At 42.2% G+C, this 12,143-nt stretch overlaps 1 protein-coding gene across 7 annotated transcripts in view; it reads left to right on the forward strand.

Moving 5' to 3' along the window:
- Positions 1–12,143, forward strand: part of PCNX4 (pecanex 4) — a 34,040-nt gene that overhangs the window by 17,996 nt on the left and 3,901 nt on the right. For 6 of the 7 annotated variants that reach the window (XM_081909394.1, XM_081909398.1, XM_081909397.1 and 3 more), the window contains 3 exons: positions 736–839; positions 3,181–4,226; positions 5,917–6,103. In XM_081909394.1, coding sequence (XP_081765520.1) covers positions 736–839; positions 3,181–4,226; positions 5,917–6,103 — 1,337 coding nt within the window. The remainder of the gene's footprint in view (positions 1–735; positions 840–3,180; positions 4,227–5,916; positions 6,104–12,143) is intronic. The other variant, XM_081909400.1, reaches the window with a different exon arrangement.

Genomic DNA, 12,143 nt, shown 5'->3' on the forward strand with positions numbered 1-12,143 from the left:
GTAGTTTTGCTTCTACGACAAAATAGGTTTGGTTCGATTCAGTAATGTTCTCTTTAAGAGTGTAGTTGCAAATAATAGTTGTGCACGAACAGTTGTGCAGAGCCGATTCCTCTCTTCCATGCTGGGGTGACTGCAAGAGCTTTATCTACCAAACGTCTCTCCTCAGCAATTGCTGCTAGTGTGGCAGCCCTTTCCTGTAATCATTAAGGGTGAGATTTTGTTGATCCGTTCGGCACCACTGTATCCACTAATGGAAACAACCAATTCAAAGCAGAAAACCTCAACAGAAACTCATGACATCCATGCGTCTCCAAACATCCATAGCTAGAATCTGTTTGTAACAACAATTTCCCCATCTCTCCATTATTTTCGAGGATTGCCATTTGGGTCAGGGTTTGTCCTTTTATTTTTCTCACTGTACCTTTTTTAATATATAAAAAAGGGAAATAGTAACCACATGCAGCTGTGTCTTTGTAGAAACTGTGCATGTCAGTGTGATAGCTGCAGTCATGTACAGCTGAGATTCAGTAAGCAATTACAGGATTATGGCTATGATGTAGTCTGATGTATTTAGTTTGTTACTTTAACCCCACTTTTCTGTGAACATAACAACCATTGCCTTGATTCCTGCATTGCAGGCAGTTGACCTAGATGTCCCTCGGGGTCCCTTCCAAAATGCCGTTCAGCAATCCTGCAGCAAAAATTAATTCTTTGTGTGTGTGTCTTTTTCAAAAGGGCTCTGCTCACCTGGCTCTCACTACCTGTGCCGATTCCAAGACAGACTGGTATGGATCCTTGTGTTAGAAAGAGGCTTCACTTATTGTTGTCTTAATATCAAGGTGACTATTGCTAAGCCTATCTGGTACCATTGTGGCAGAGGAGTAGCTCCCCTCCCCCCCCGCCCCGGCAGTCAGTAGAAGTTGCTCTAATTTTCATGGTGTGCAAACTATCTGCTAGAGTGACCCAAGGAGGGGTAAAGTTAAAAAAAGAAAACACGCTACATGTGTGGGCATTGGATTCAGACTGTCTGGGGGCGGAACTTTTTTCATGGGACTATCTAGTCCCTAGGGAAGAGGAATTTTGTGAATTTCCCTCTTCCTTCTGCAGGACCTACATGGAGGGTTGAAGACCCCTTCAGAACAGCCCGGGAAGTAGCTTTGGGGGCTGTAATGTTGGTGGGAAGGAAAACTGGCCAAAAAAACCCCTCTTCCTGTAGCACAGCCTTCCCAAAACTTGTGCTCCACATGTTTTGGACTACAAAATGCTGCCTGGTGCTGATGGGAGTTGCAGTCCAGCACATATGGAGGGTACCGGCTTGGCGAAAGCTGCTCTAAGGGGAGCCTGTGCTGGGTGTCTGTGCTTCTGCTCCCAGAATGGCAAGTCTGAATCCAGCCCAAGGTGTCTGATTCATTCAGAAAGCTGCTCAGCCTTTCTGCAACTCGGAAACTGTTCTTGCTAGCAAGTTTTAGATTTAATATCGCTGTGTTGCCTTCTGACCATCTCTCTACTGCCCTGCCCCTCTGTTTCCAATGTTTAGAGGCATGTGGTGTTGCATACATAGCTGAAAATAGCCACATCCATGCACAGGAGGGGACATATGTACCGGCTTGGGAAAACCTAAAGTTTTGCAGAAGTGCAAAAAAAAGGAGCTAACAGGAGACTCACCCCACCCCACTCCCCACCCCCCAAAACATCCCAGTTCAAGGGAAAGAATGAAGCATGTTTTTATGAGTACGACCAGCAACAAAATGTTGCAGTAAATCCCCACTCTTGCAGGATAGCTTCGGGAGAAGCAAAGGCTCAGGAGCTACGACAGTTGCATGGTGCCTTGTATGCCTCCTTATGGGGACTCCTGCAGCTAAGCTGGTGTCAAACGTCTTGCTCTGCTTTCCTTTGGGCCACATCAGCGAGGCCGAGAGGAGGGGTTTTGTCATCTGGGCAGCCCAGGCTTGCACCCCAGGGAGGTTGCTTTGGTGCTGCTAACGTAGCAGTTTGATTTCACCCCTGGATGCACACTCCATTGTCTCTCAAGACAGAGGGATGCCAACCCAAGGCAGGGGGGGCTAACCTTTTTCCGCCCAGTGGCCACCACCCTTTGGAGGGTTGCATGCCAGCTCATGCTCACATGCGTGCACTTGCAGCTGGGGCAGGCAAGTTACCTGCACGAATGCTCAGCAGTGGGGTGGGGTGGGGGTGACAGAGAAGCAGCCACACATGCTTGCTCACTCAATTTCAGTACACACCCCATCGCTACTATCCCAGTTTTGCCCTGAGGTAGAAAAACACACTGTTTTTGCTCTCTAGTGCTGCACTGTAGGTTAGAAGGGCCTTTTCCCCCTTTCTCTTAAACAACCCTATATAGTTCATAGAGTAGGAGTCTTTTGACCACACAGCACTCACCCCTTCTCTATCGTAATAATCTCTCTTCCTCCAGGATATTTAGCTCTGTTGAGACTCAACATAATGTGCAGTGGTGCCTTGGTTTTCGAACTTAATCCATTCCGGAAGTCTGTTCTTAAACCAAAGCATTCTTAAACCAAGGCGTGCTTTCCCATAGCAGTGGGGGGACTCAATTTACAAATGGAACGCACTCAACAGGAAGCGGAATATGTTCTACTTCCAAGGCAAAGTTCACAAACCAAAACACCTACTTCCGGGTTTGCAGCGTTCTTAGTCCAAGTTGTTCATAAACTAAGCTGTTCTTAATGAGCATGTGGCTTATTTAAAAGCAGATCTAAACCAGACCCATGTAGAAACCATGAATTGGCACCTTTCTATTCCAAAGTGATAAGCACTTGGCCAACTGAACTCACCGTTCGTATGCATGTGCGTGTTTCCCCCCATCTTTCCACTGAGAGTGCCCAAGGTGTATAAAAAGGAGTAGAATTAGTCATAAAAACTTAACAGTTGAGCTAATAACAATAAACACAGATGACGATGCAGCGTTTGCAGGCTCTGAAAGCTGATATTCATGCAGATGATCTTGCTGTAAGACATTGCTTTCTGTGTCCCATTAAAGCTGAAGCGCTACCCTTAAAACCATGGCTTGAAGTGGGCCTGCAGAAACTACGATTGTAATGACCATCTAAACTGAGCCAGTGTATTACTCTGTGTACTTGAATACCTAGTCAGGAGGGTTTTTTTTTACCTTTTTTTTCTTTTTGCCTGTTTGATTTTCAGGGGTTAGAATTGCAGGAAACCTCCTGCCATACTGCTGAAGCTCACAAAGTAGATGAAATGTTTGAGGCGGCCTTTGAACATGAGGAGCACGGGAAGATCCTCTCCCTCAACCATCACTTTTTAAATATTTTAACACCTTGTTGTGTTCTTCCTGTGAAGCTCTATTCAGATGCCAGGAACGTCTTGTCTGGAATTATTGACTCGCCTGACAACCGGAGGCAGTTGAAAGACGATTTTCTGAAAAACCTCTTATGGGTGCTAGTCCAATACTGCTATAAGAAATCAAAAACACAAAGAACACGTGAAAGTACACCCAAAACCAAGCATAAGTCGCCTTCAGTGGAGCCACCTGAAGTTTTAAGCAAGGCAATAGAAAGCCCGGACTCCTGGAAAAATGATGACCACCTCAGTGTGGAATCAATAGATGAGTGGACTGACGACAGCAACCTTTTTGAGGATGAACCCAGCAAAAAAGGACCCAAAATGGCATCGCGAGGAAGCACACCAAGACCCTTCTTTTCTCTCCCAGGTTCAGTCGAAATACACACCACAGACACCGAACTGCCAGAGGCACCCAGTGTCAATAAACTCTACAAACCTGTTGTCCTTGGTCTTCCTGCTGTAGACACTGGGGGGAAATGGGGCTTGGTGGATTTGCCCCCTGTTAAGTTTAGCAACTCTTATTCTGAGCTGTTAAGCATTCCCGAAGAGTGGAGAACTGTACCCTTACCTGTGGCCAAAATTTATGAAATGAAGCAGAAGTTCCCGGAAGACTGGTACCATTTTGTACTTCACCAGCTGGACTTCTTCCACTTGAAGGAAAACCCTTCAAGTTTACTCGAGGACATCGTTAAAGATGCTGCTTTGAAAGACTTGTACGTCAAGTGTGCCCTGTCCTGCTACATTGCCGTGTTTGGGTTAGAAGATGTTCTTCCCTCGCCTGGCCACATATTCAGAGCCTACAATGGAGGCCTCCCCTGGTCCGTCTGTTTGGACTGGCTGGTGGCAAAGCAGGAGCTGTTTCAGCTGGCCCTGAAAGTGTTCAGGTAACCGTGGCAAGAAACTGTTGAAATAAGGGTAGCAAAAGCACAGCTAAGAAGCTCAAATCATATTTAGGACTGGCACCCTTTATCGGAAATTAAAACAAATGTCCAGACTTTAACATTCAAAATCTTTACTTACAGAAACTTATAGATGAATTAAAACATAATATTTACAGCCCTATGCTTCTCCAAGCACGGGCTTGCAGTCTGTTCTTCTAAGTTCCAAACAACTGTATTTTCCTCTTTCTAGAGCTCAGCACTTTCAGCCTTCTGTATCTCAATTAGGCCATGCCTTACAGCTCCTATGAGAGATTTCCGCTTTTACCTTCTGTAGTTTTACCCTCTTTTTTTCCAAGTAGAGAAGAAGCACTCCAGCATTACACTTTCCATTTTTAAGTTTGGAATAGAGTAGTTGCTTTGGAAGACTATAATCAGGCATCCGCACAACATGACCAGTCCAGTGAGGACTGGGCTATATATACTAATAGTAACACCTTGAACTTGGCCTGATATCTGTATTGCAATTGTTTCCAAGGTATCTTGTTTATCACTTGTTTGCCTTCCTGGCCTCCTTTGGGAGGAAGAGCAGGATGTGAATTCAATAAACAATGACTGGGGATGGGGTGAGTTGCTTCTGCATTGGGTACTAGACTCCACTGCCCCCTCTCTGTGCTATTACATTGTTTTTTCTTTTACCTCCAAGAATGGGGTTTTTGGGGGAGCAGAAAAAATGGATTTGGGTTGCGTTGGGCCTCCAGACTGGGCCTTAGCCACCCCTACTATAAAGCTGTGCATTCACAAACATACAGAGAGAGAGAGAGTAATAGTATTATGAGCCGAATCACTAATGTGCCACTGTGCACGTTCAGCATGGGTTATAGAGAATGCGCATAATCTGTCCATGAAGAAACACTTGTGCACATTTCCTGGTCAGTACATACAGTCTTGAACAAACCTTAAAAGAATGTGCATTCCTTTACTGGGGACACCATGGACTGCATAAATCTAGACTGTGCACTGGAGATAAAAACCAAGGGTGTGTCTCTTGGGGAAATGTACAAGATTCCAGTATTCTTTGAGTGAGGCGGGACTCTGAAATCACAAGGGCATCGTTAAAAGGCTCATGACCTGTTCTCAAGAGGCTCTGGCCTTTACATTTTAAGAAGCCATGAGTAAGAATGCTAATCAGGAAAAGTCATAAAATGGACTGCATGCTGAAGGATGTCTTTTTTTCTTTTACTTAAAACAGAACCATTCAGTAAATGAGTTGGTCAAGCCATGTGTGGCAGAGCGGCTGCAGTCGCCCTCTGCGGCTGCTTGGATAGAAAGCTGTAATATATTTCTTCGAAAATTGGTTTTGATCCAGTAGCCCTCTTACCATCTAATGTGCAGTCTAGCCAAAGAGCGTTTAAAGGGTTTTTGCAGGAACTACTGGCCAGACAGGATAGGGAAACCATGAAGGCTTAACAAGCTACACGCAAGTAATTTGCTCTCTAAATCAGCAGATGCAGGCATAACCTTACTGTGTGATTAATGCATAATTAATCTCATAATTAATCCTAAGCAAATCTAGTTGTGGCTCCAGCCACACGTGAGTGTTCCCAGGGTGGCATTATTATAGGCATTATTCTTTCTTACGTAGCTTTATAGATCTACACATTGTGCACTGGTCCTTACATGGTTTATCTTGCAGATACACAGTTAAGCTTTTGGTTGACCAAGCAAGTCTGGGACCAGTGGAAAGTTTCAAAGAGCTGCTAAGCTGTCTTGAAGAATATGAGAACGACTGGTACATTGGACTGGTGTCTGAGGAAAAGTGGCAGCAAGCTGTTTTACGAGAAAAGCCATATCTTTTTTCCTTGGGGCATGACCCTAATATGGTAAGTGGTTTTTCTGTTTTTCATGCATGAATTTTGCTGCAAGGCACAGGAATGTTGCCTTTTTTTTTTAAGGAGTGTTAATTGAAAACAGTTCAAAAGAACTTTTTAGACCCAATCAATGTGCTTGAATTAGATGTAGCTATTGGACAACGAATCCATTAATTGAATCCAAAACTATGATTCGGCTGTTGTAACTGGCTTGGGGGCATGAAACAACCAATTTCTTTACTCAGTTAATAATCTTGTAAGGTATTTTATGGTCTTGGATTGTATCCAAGGATGTTCCTCTGCTTCCGAAGGGCACTTTGACTCAGCAGTTGTTTCCATCTGTGGAGTGGGTAGGGACACGCTCATTGTTAGGAACGTAGGACCGTGTCATTACCGAGGAGGCAGGCTTAGTTGTTGTTTGAGGACCATCCCTGCCTCCAGGTCTGGCCCTGACCAGAAGGTTACTGGAATCAGCAAGGGAAACCCACATGACCTGAAAGTATTGCTGTGCAATGCCAGGTAAATGATGAATAAGACCACTGCCATCCATGACCTGATTGTGGATGGAGGACTTGACCTGGCATGTGTGACAGAGACCTGGTTGGATGAAGCAGATGGGCCTGTCCTTGCCGCTGCTTGTCCACCAGGTTTCTCTTACCCACAGCAATCCAGGTCATGTGGGCGAGATGTGTGTGTGTGTTGCAGTGATTTTTAGAAAGTCACTAGTTTGCACCAGGTGTCCTATTGGGAAGACCCAGTTTTCTGAGTGCATGTTCTGGAAGTTGGGCAATAGGGGCAGTACAGGATTCCTTTTGGTGTACCAACCTCCCTGCTGCACCAAGGATTCCCTGCCCGAGCTGCTTCAGGTCATGGTGGATGTGCTCCTGGAGACACCTAATTTGGTTGTCCTACCTAGGGGATTTTAACATCCATGCCAACACGAACTTACAAGGGGCCGATTGGGACATTGTGGAAAGCATGGTCTCCATGGGGCTCTCCCTAAATAAGTTTGGCCCATCTCATAGCTGTGGACATGCCTTAGACCTGGTGTTCACCTCTATGGATGTTGGTGATCTGACACTAAGTAAAAGCGAAACAAAAGAAGTGCCATAGTCAGATCACTTCCTGGTGCAACTGGACTTCTCCATGACCCTTCCCTTCTGCAGGGAGGTGGGACTGATTTGGATGGTCTGCCTCCGCCACTTAATGGATCCAAATGGCTTCCAGAGAGTGGTAGGGGATGTTTTATTTTTATTTTATTTTTTTTTAAATATTTTTATTGGTTTTTACACATAATAAGAACAAACAAAACAAGCATAAACATTAAAAACAAACAACAAAAATTGACTTCCCCATGCCTTCCCTTCGTCACATCCTTGTTTTACCATTTTTTCGAGCAACTCATCGATCAGTCTTTAGTCAGGTCCCTTTTGAGTTTTCTTAAAGTTTAAGATTTACAGCTGTAATTCTTTATTTCCTACCCCTTAACATCTTATCAGTCCACAATTTTACAGTAGTTTTTTAGATATGTTTTAAATTTCCCCCAGTCCTCTTCCACTGTCTCTTTCCTCTGGTCACGGATTCTGCCGGTCATCTCTGCCAGTCCCATATATTCCATCACCTTCGATTGCCATTCTTCCAGAGAAGGTAATTCTTGCATCTTCCAATACTTTGCCAACAGGATTCTTGCTGCTGTGGTTGCATACATAAAGAATGTCTTATCCTTCTTTGATACCAGTTGGCCGACCATGCCCAAGAGAAAAGCCTCCGGTTTCTTGACAAATGTCCACTTAAGGACTTTCTTAATTTCATTATAGATCATTTCCCAGTAGGCCTTAATCTTTGGGCAGGTCCACCAAAGATGGTAAAAAGTACCTTCAGCCTCATTACATTTCCAACATTTGTTATTGGGCAGATGGTAGATCTTTGCAAGTTTGACTGGGGTCATGTACCACCTATAGATCATTTTCATTATATTCTCTTTCAGGGCATTACAAGCCGTAAATTTAACACCGGTGGTCCATAACTGTTCCCAGTCGTCAAACATAATGTCATGACCAATATCCTGTGCCCATTTAATCATAGCTGATTTCACTGTTTCATCCTGTGTATTCCATTTCAGCAGCAAATTATACATTTTAGATAGATTTTTAGTATTGGATTCTAACAATTCTGTTTCTAACTTTGACCTCTCCTTCTGAAAACCAAGTTTCCTGTCCTGCTTAAACATCTCATTTATCTGACGGTAGTGTAACCAATCTCGAACTTTATGCTTTAGCTTCTCAAAACTTTGTAGCTTCAGTTTTTCGCCATCATATTCTAAAATTTCACAATACTTAGGCCAATTAGAGTCCATATTAATTTTTTTCACTGCTTTCGCTTCCATTGGTGACAACCACCTAGGGGTTTTACTTTCCAGTAAATCCTTATATCTATTCCAAGCATTGTACAATGCTTTCCTGACAATATGGTTTTTAAAACTTTTATAAACCTTTACCTTGTCATACCACAGATATGCATGCCAACCAAAACTATTGTCATATCCTTCCAGATCAAGAATGTCTGTGTCTTCAAGAAGTAGCCATTGCTTCAACCAGCAAAAGGCTGCTGATTCATAATAAAGTCTTAAGTCTGGCAGGGCGAAGCCCCCTCTATCTTTTGCATCAGTTAAGATCTTAAATTTTATTCTGGGCTTTTTGCCCTGCCAGACAAATTTAGATATGTCTTTCTGCCACTTCTTGAAACAGTCCATTTTGTCTAGAATCTGCAACGTCTGAAATAAAAACAACATTCTTGGCAATACATTCATCTTGATAACAGCAATTCGGCCTAACAAGGAAAGTTTCAGCCTAGACCATATGTCTAGATCTTTTTTAACTTCTGTCCAGCATTTTTCATAGTTGTCTTTAAATAGATTCACATTTTTTGATGTCAGATTTACCCCCAGGTACTTAACCTTTTTTTCTATTTCCAACCCAGTTTCACTTTGAAACCTATCTTTCTCCTCTTTTGTTAGATTTTTTTCCAGCACCTTTGTTTTCTGTTTGTTCAGTTTAAATCCTGCGACCTGGCCGAATATCTCCATTAATTCTAAAACTCTTTTGGTACTAGCTTCTGTCTGTTGCAAAGTTAGCACTAAGTCATCTGCAAATGCCCTTAACTTATATTGTTTGGATCCGACCTGTATTCCTTTTACCAGCTGGTCCTTCCTAATCATGTTTAATAAAACCTCCAGGACAGATATAAACAGTAAAGGGGATATAGGGCATCCCTGTCGTGTACCTTTCTCTATTGATATTTCATCCATTACCACATTGTTCACAATTAGTTTCGCTCTTTGTTCAGAATATATTGCACCTATACCGTTTTCAAACCCTTGGCCTACCCCCATCCCATGGAGATTCTTCTTCATAAATTTCCAAGAAATGTTGTCAAAGGCCTTCTCCGCGTCCACAAAGATCAAAACTGCCTTCCTATTAATGTCTACCTCTAGCATCTCCAAAATGTCTATAATGTTCCTCACATTTTCTGACATATGTCTCCCTGGGAGAAAGCCTGTTTGGTTCTTATGAATCTCCTCCATCAAAACTCTCTTAAATCTTTTTGCCAGAACGTCTGCAAAAATTTTATAATCCACATTCAAGAGTGATATAGGGCGGTAGTTTTTAACTTGATGTTTCTCAGTTTCTGTCTTCGGTATAAGTGAGATGAATGCTTCTCTCCACGATTCGGGAGCCTTTTTCCCCTCTAATATCTGATTGCATACTTCCTTCAATGGCTGTATTAGCCATTCTTTAAGATCTTTGTAGTATTTCGCAGTCAAACCATCTGGTCCTGGTGATTTCCCCAATTTCATATTCTGGATGGCACCCTCTATTTCTTGTTCTGTAATTTTTTCATTCAAAATCCTTTTATTTTGTTCTGAAATCTTTGATAGTCCATATTTTTTAACAAATTCCTCTATTTCTTGTTCGTTTGTAGGCCCTTGTGCATAAAGTTTTTTGAAGAAACTTTGAAAACAGTTACTTATTTCATTTGGTTTGTTGATAATTTCCCCATCTATTTCCAGGGATGTCACAGTGTTTAACTTTTGCCTCTTTTTCAGTTGCCATGACAACAGTTTCCCACATTTATCTGCCGATTCAAATGTCCTTTGTCTCATTTGCTTTATCTTCCATTCTATTTCCTGATTCATCAATTCCATATATTGCGTCTGATGGTACTTTATTTCTCTTAAAATCTCATGAGACTTCGGTTTGGATCTCAGTTTCTTTTCTCCTTCCTTTATCTGGTTCAAAATCTTTTCCTTCCTCTCATTTTGTTTCTTCCTTTTTATAGAATTTTGCTGAATTAGGAATCCACGCATCACGGCCTTGCTTGCGTCCCATACTATTCTTTTTTCCACCTCCGTTCTCAAATTTATCTCAAAGTAATCCTTCAATATTTTTTGGGCCTTTTGATAAATTTCTTCATCTCTAAATAGGGTGTCATTCATTCTCCATCTGAAGGTTCCAGCCGTTGTTAATTTCATTTCCATCTTGACTGCGTTATGGTCGGAGCAGGTTTTTGTGCAGATTTCTGTTTTTTTCACTCTTGGTGCCAGGCTGCTAGAAATCCAAATTTGATCAATTCTAGTCCAGGTCATTTTTGCTTCCGAGAAAAAGGTTCCCTCTCTTTCCAGAGGGTTCCTAGTTCTCCAAATGTCAATCAAGTCCATGGTGTCAGTGAGTTCAAAGAAGGTCTTTGGTAGTCTCCCGTCCTTAGATATTACTTGTCTTTGTGCCTTGTCCATGTTTGTGGAGACAACTCCGTTGAAATCTCCCATCATTATAATTTTAAAGTCCATAAAGTCCATTAAAGTCTCATGCAACTTCTTGAAGAACTCTGCCTTCCCCTCATTAGGTGCATAAACTCCAACAATTAAGATCTTTTCTCCTTGAATTTGAATTTCTACTGCCAGGTATCTTCCTTCATCATCTTTGAAGATCATTTTTGGTTCCCATTTTTCCTTGGCATAAATCACCACCCCTCTTTTCTTAACTTTGTCTGAGGAAACAAATTCCAGTCCTAATCTCTTATTTATCAAAAGTTTCCTGTGTATCCTGGCAATATGGGTTTCTTGCAAGCAGATTATATCTAGCTGTTCTTTCTTTAATATGTGAAAAACTTGATCTCTTTTTCGGGGATGGTTTAGACCATTACAGTTCCAACTCAGAAGTTGCAGGGACATTTTTGTTATTGGGTATTTTTCCCACCCACTGCTCCAAGTTCTTGTTCCTCGTCAGTCGGTGCTGGGTTCAATCCAAACGATAGGTTTGTAATATCCAGTGTTTCCCTCTCTACAGTTCCTTTCTGAAAGTCCTCCGAGTTTCTCTCCAAAAAGTGTTCTTTGTCTTGAATTGTTTTTATTTTGATTTTCTTCCCTTTGAAGTTGAAGGACAACCCTTGTGGGAATTCCCACCTGAATGGAATGTTATTTTGTTTCAATAGGTCGACTAAGTCTTTAAATTGTGTTCTCACCTCCAAAAAGTATCTAGGAATATCTTTAAAGATCTGTATTTGGGAATTTTTGATAACCAATGCCCTCTGGAAATATAGATTCAATATTTTGTCTCTTTCTTCCTTGGATCTGAGAGTAATTAAGCAATCCCTTGGCTTCTTGCCTTGCTTTCTGCCGATCCGGAAGGCTGTAGTTATTGTAAAATCCTCTTCCTCTTCCCCTAACTCTTCGCTCCAAAATTCTTGGAACTTGTCTGTAAGAAATTCCCCGAGCTTGTCCTCCTCCTCCTCAGGTACCAGTCTCAATTTCAAATTCTTGCCTTTCCTCTCCAATTCCATGAGGGCCAGGGCTTCATCATGTTCATGTACCTTCTTTGCAATAGGAACAAATTTCCCTTTGGTTTCCTCGGCCGTGGTCCTCGCGCTTTCAGCTATTTTCCTCGTCTCTGTACTTTCCTGAATTAAACGATTTATAGAATCTGTATTAGTCGATATTATTGTCGTGTTCAAATCCAATCTTGTTGTCAATTCAGTCAATTTCTTGGAGTTCTCT

This window comes from Podarcis melisellensis (assembly GCF_964234715.1).
Source record: "Podarcis melisellensis genome assembly, chromosome: 1".
Lineage (NCBI taxonomy): Eukaryota > Metazoa > Chordata > Lepidosauria > Squamata > Lacertidae > Podarcis > Podarcis melisellensis.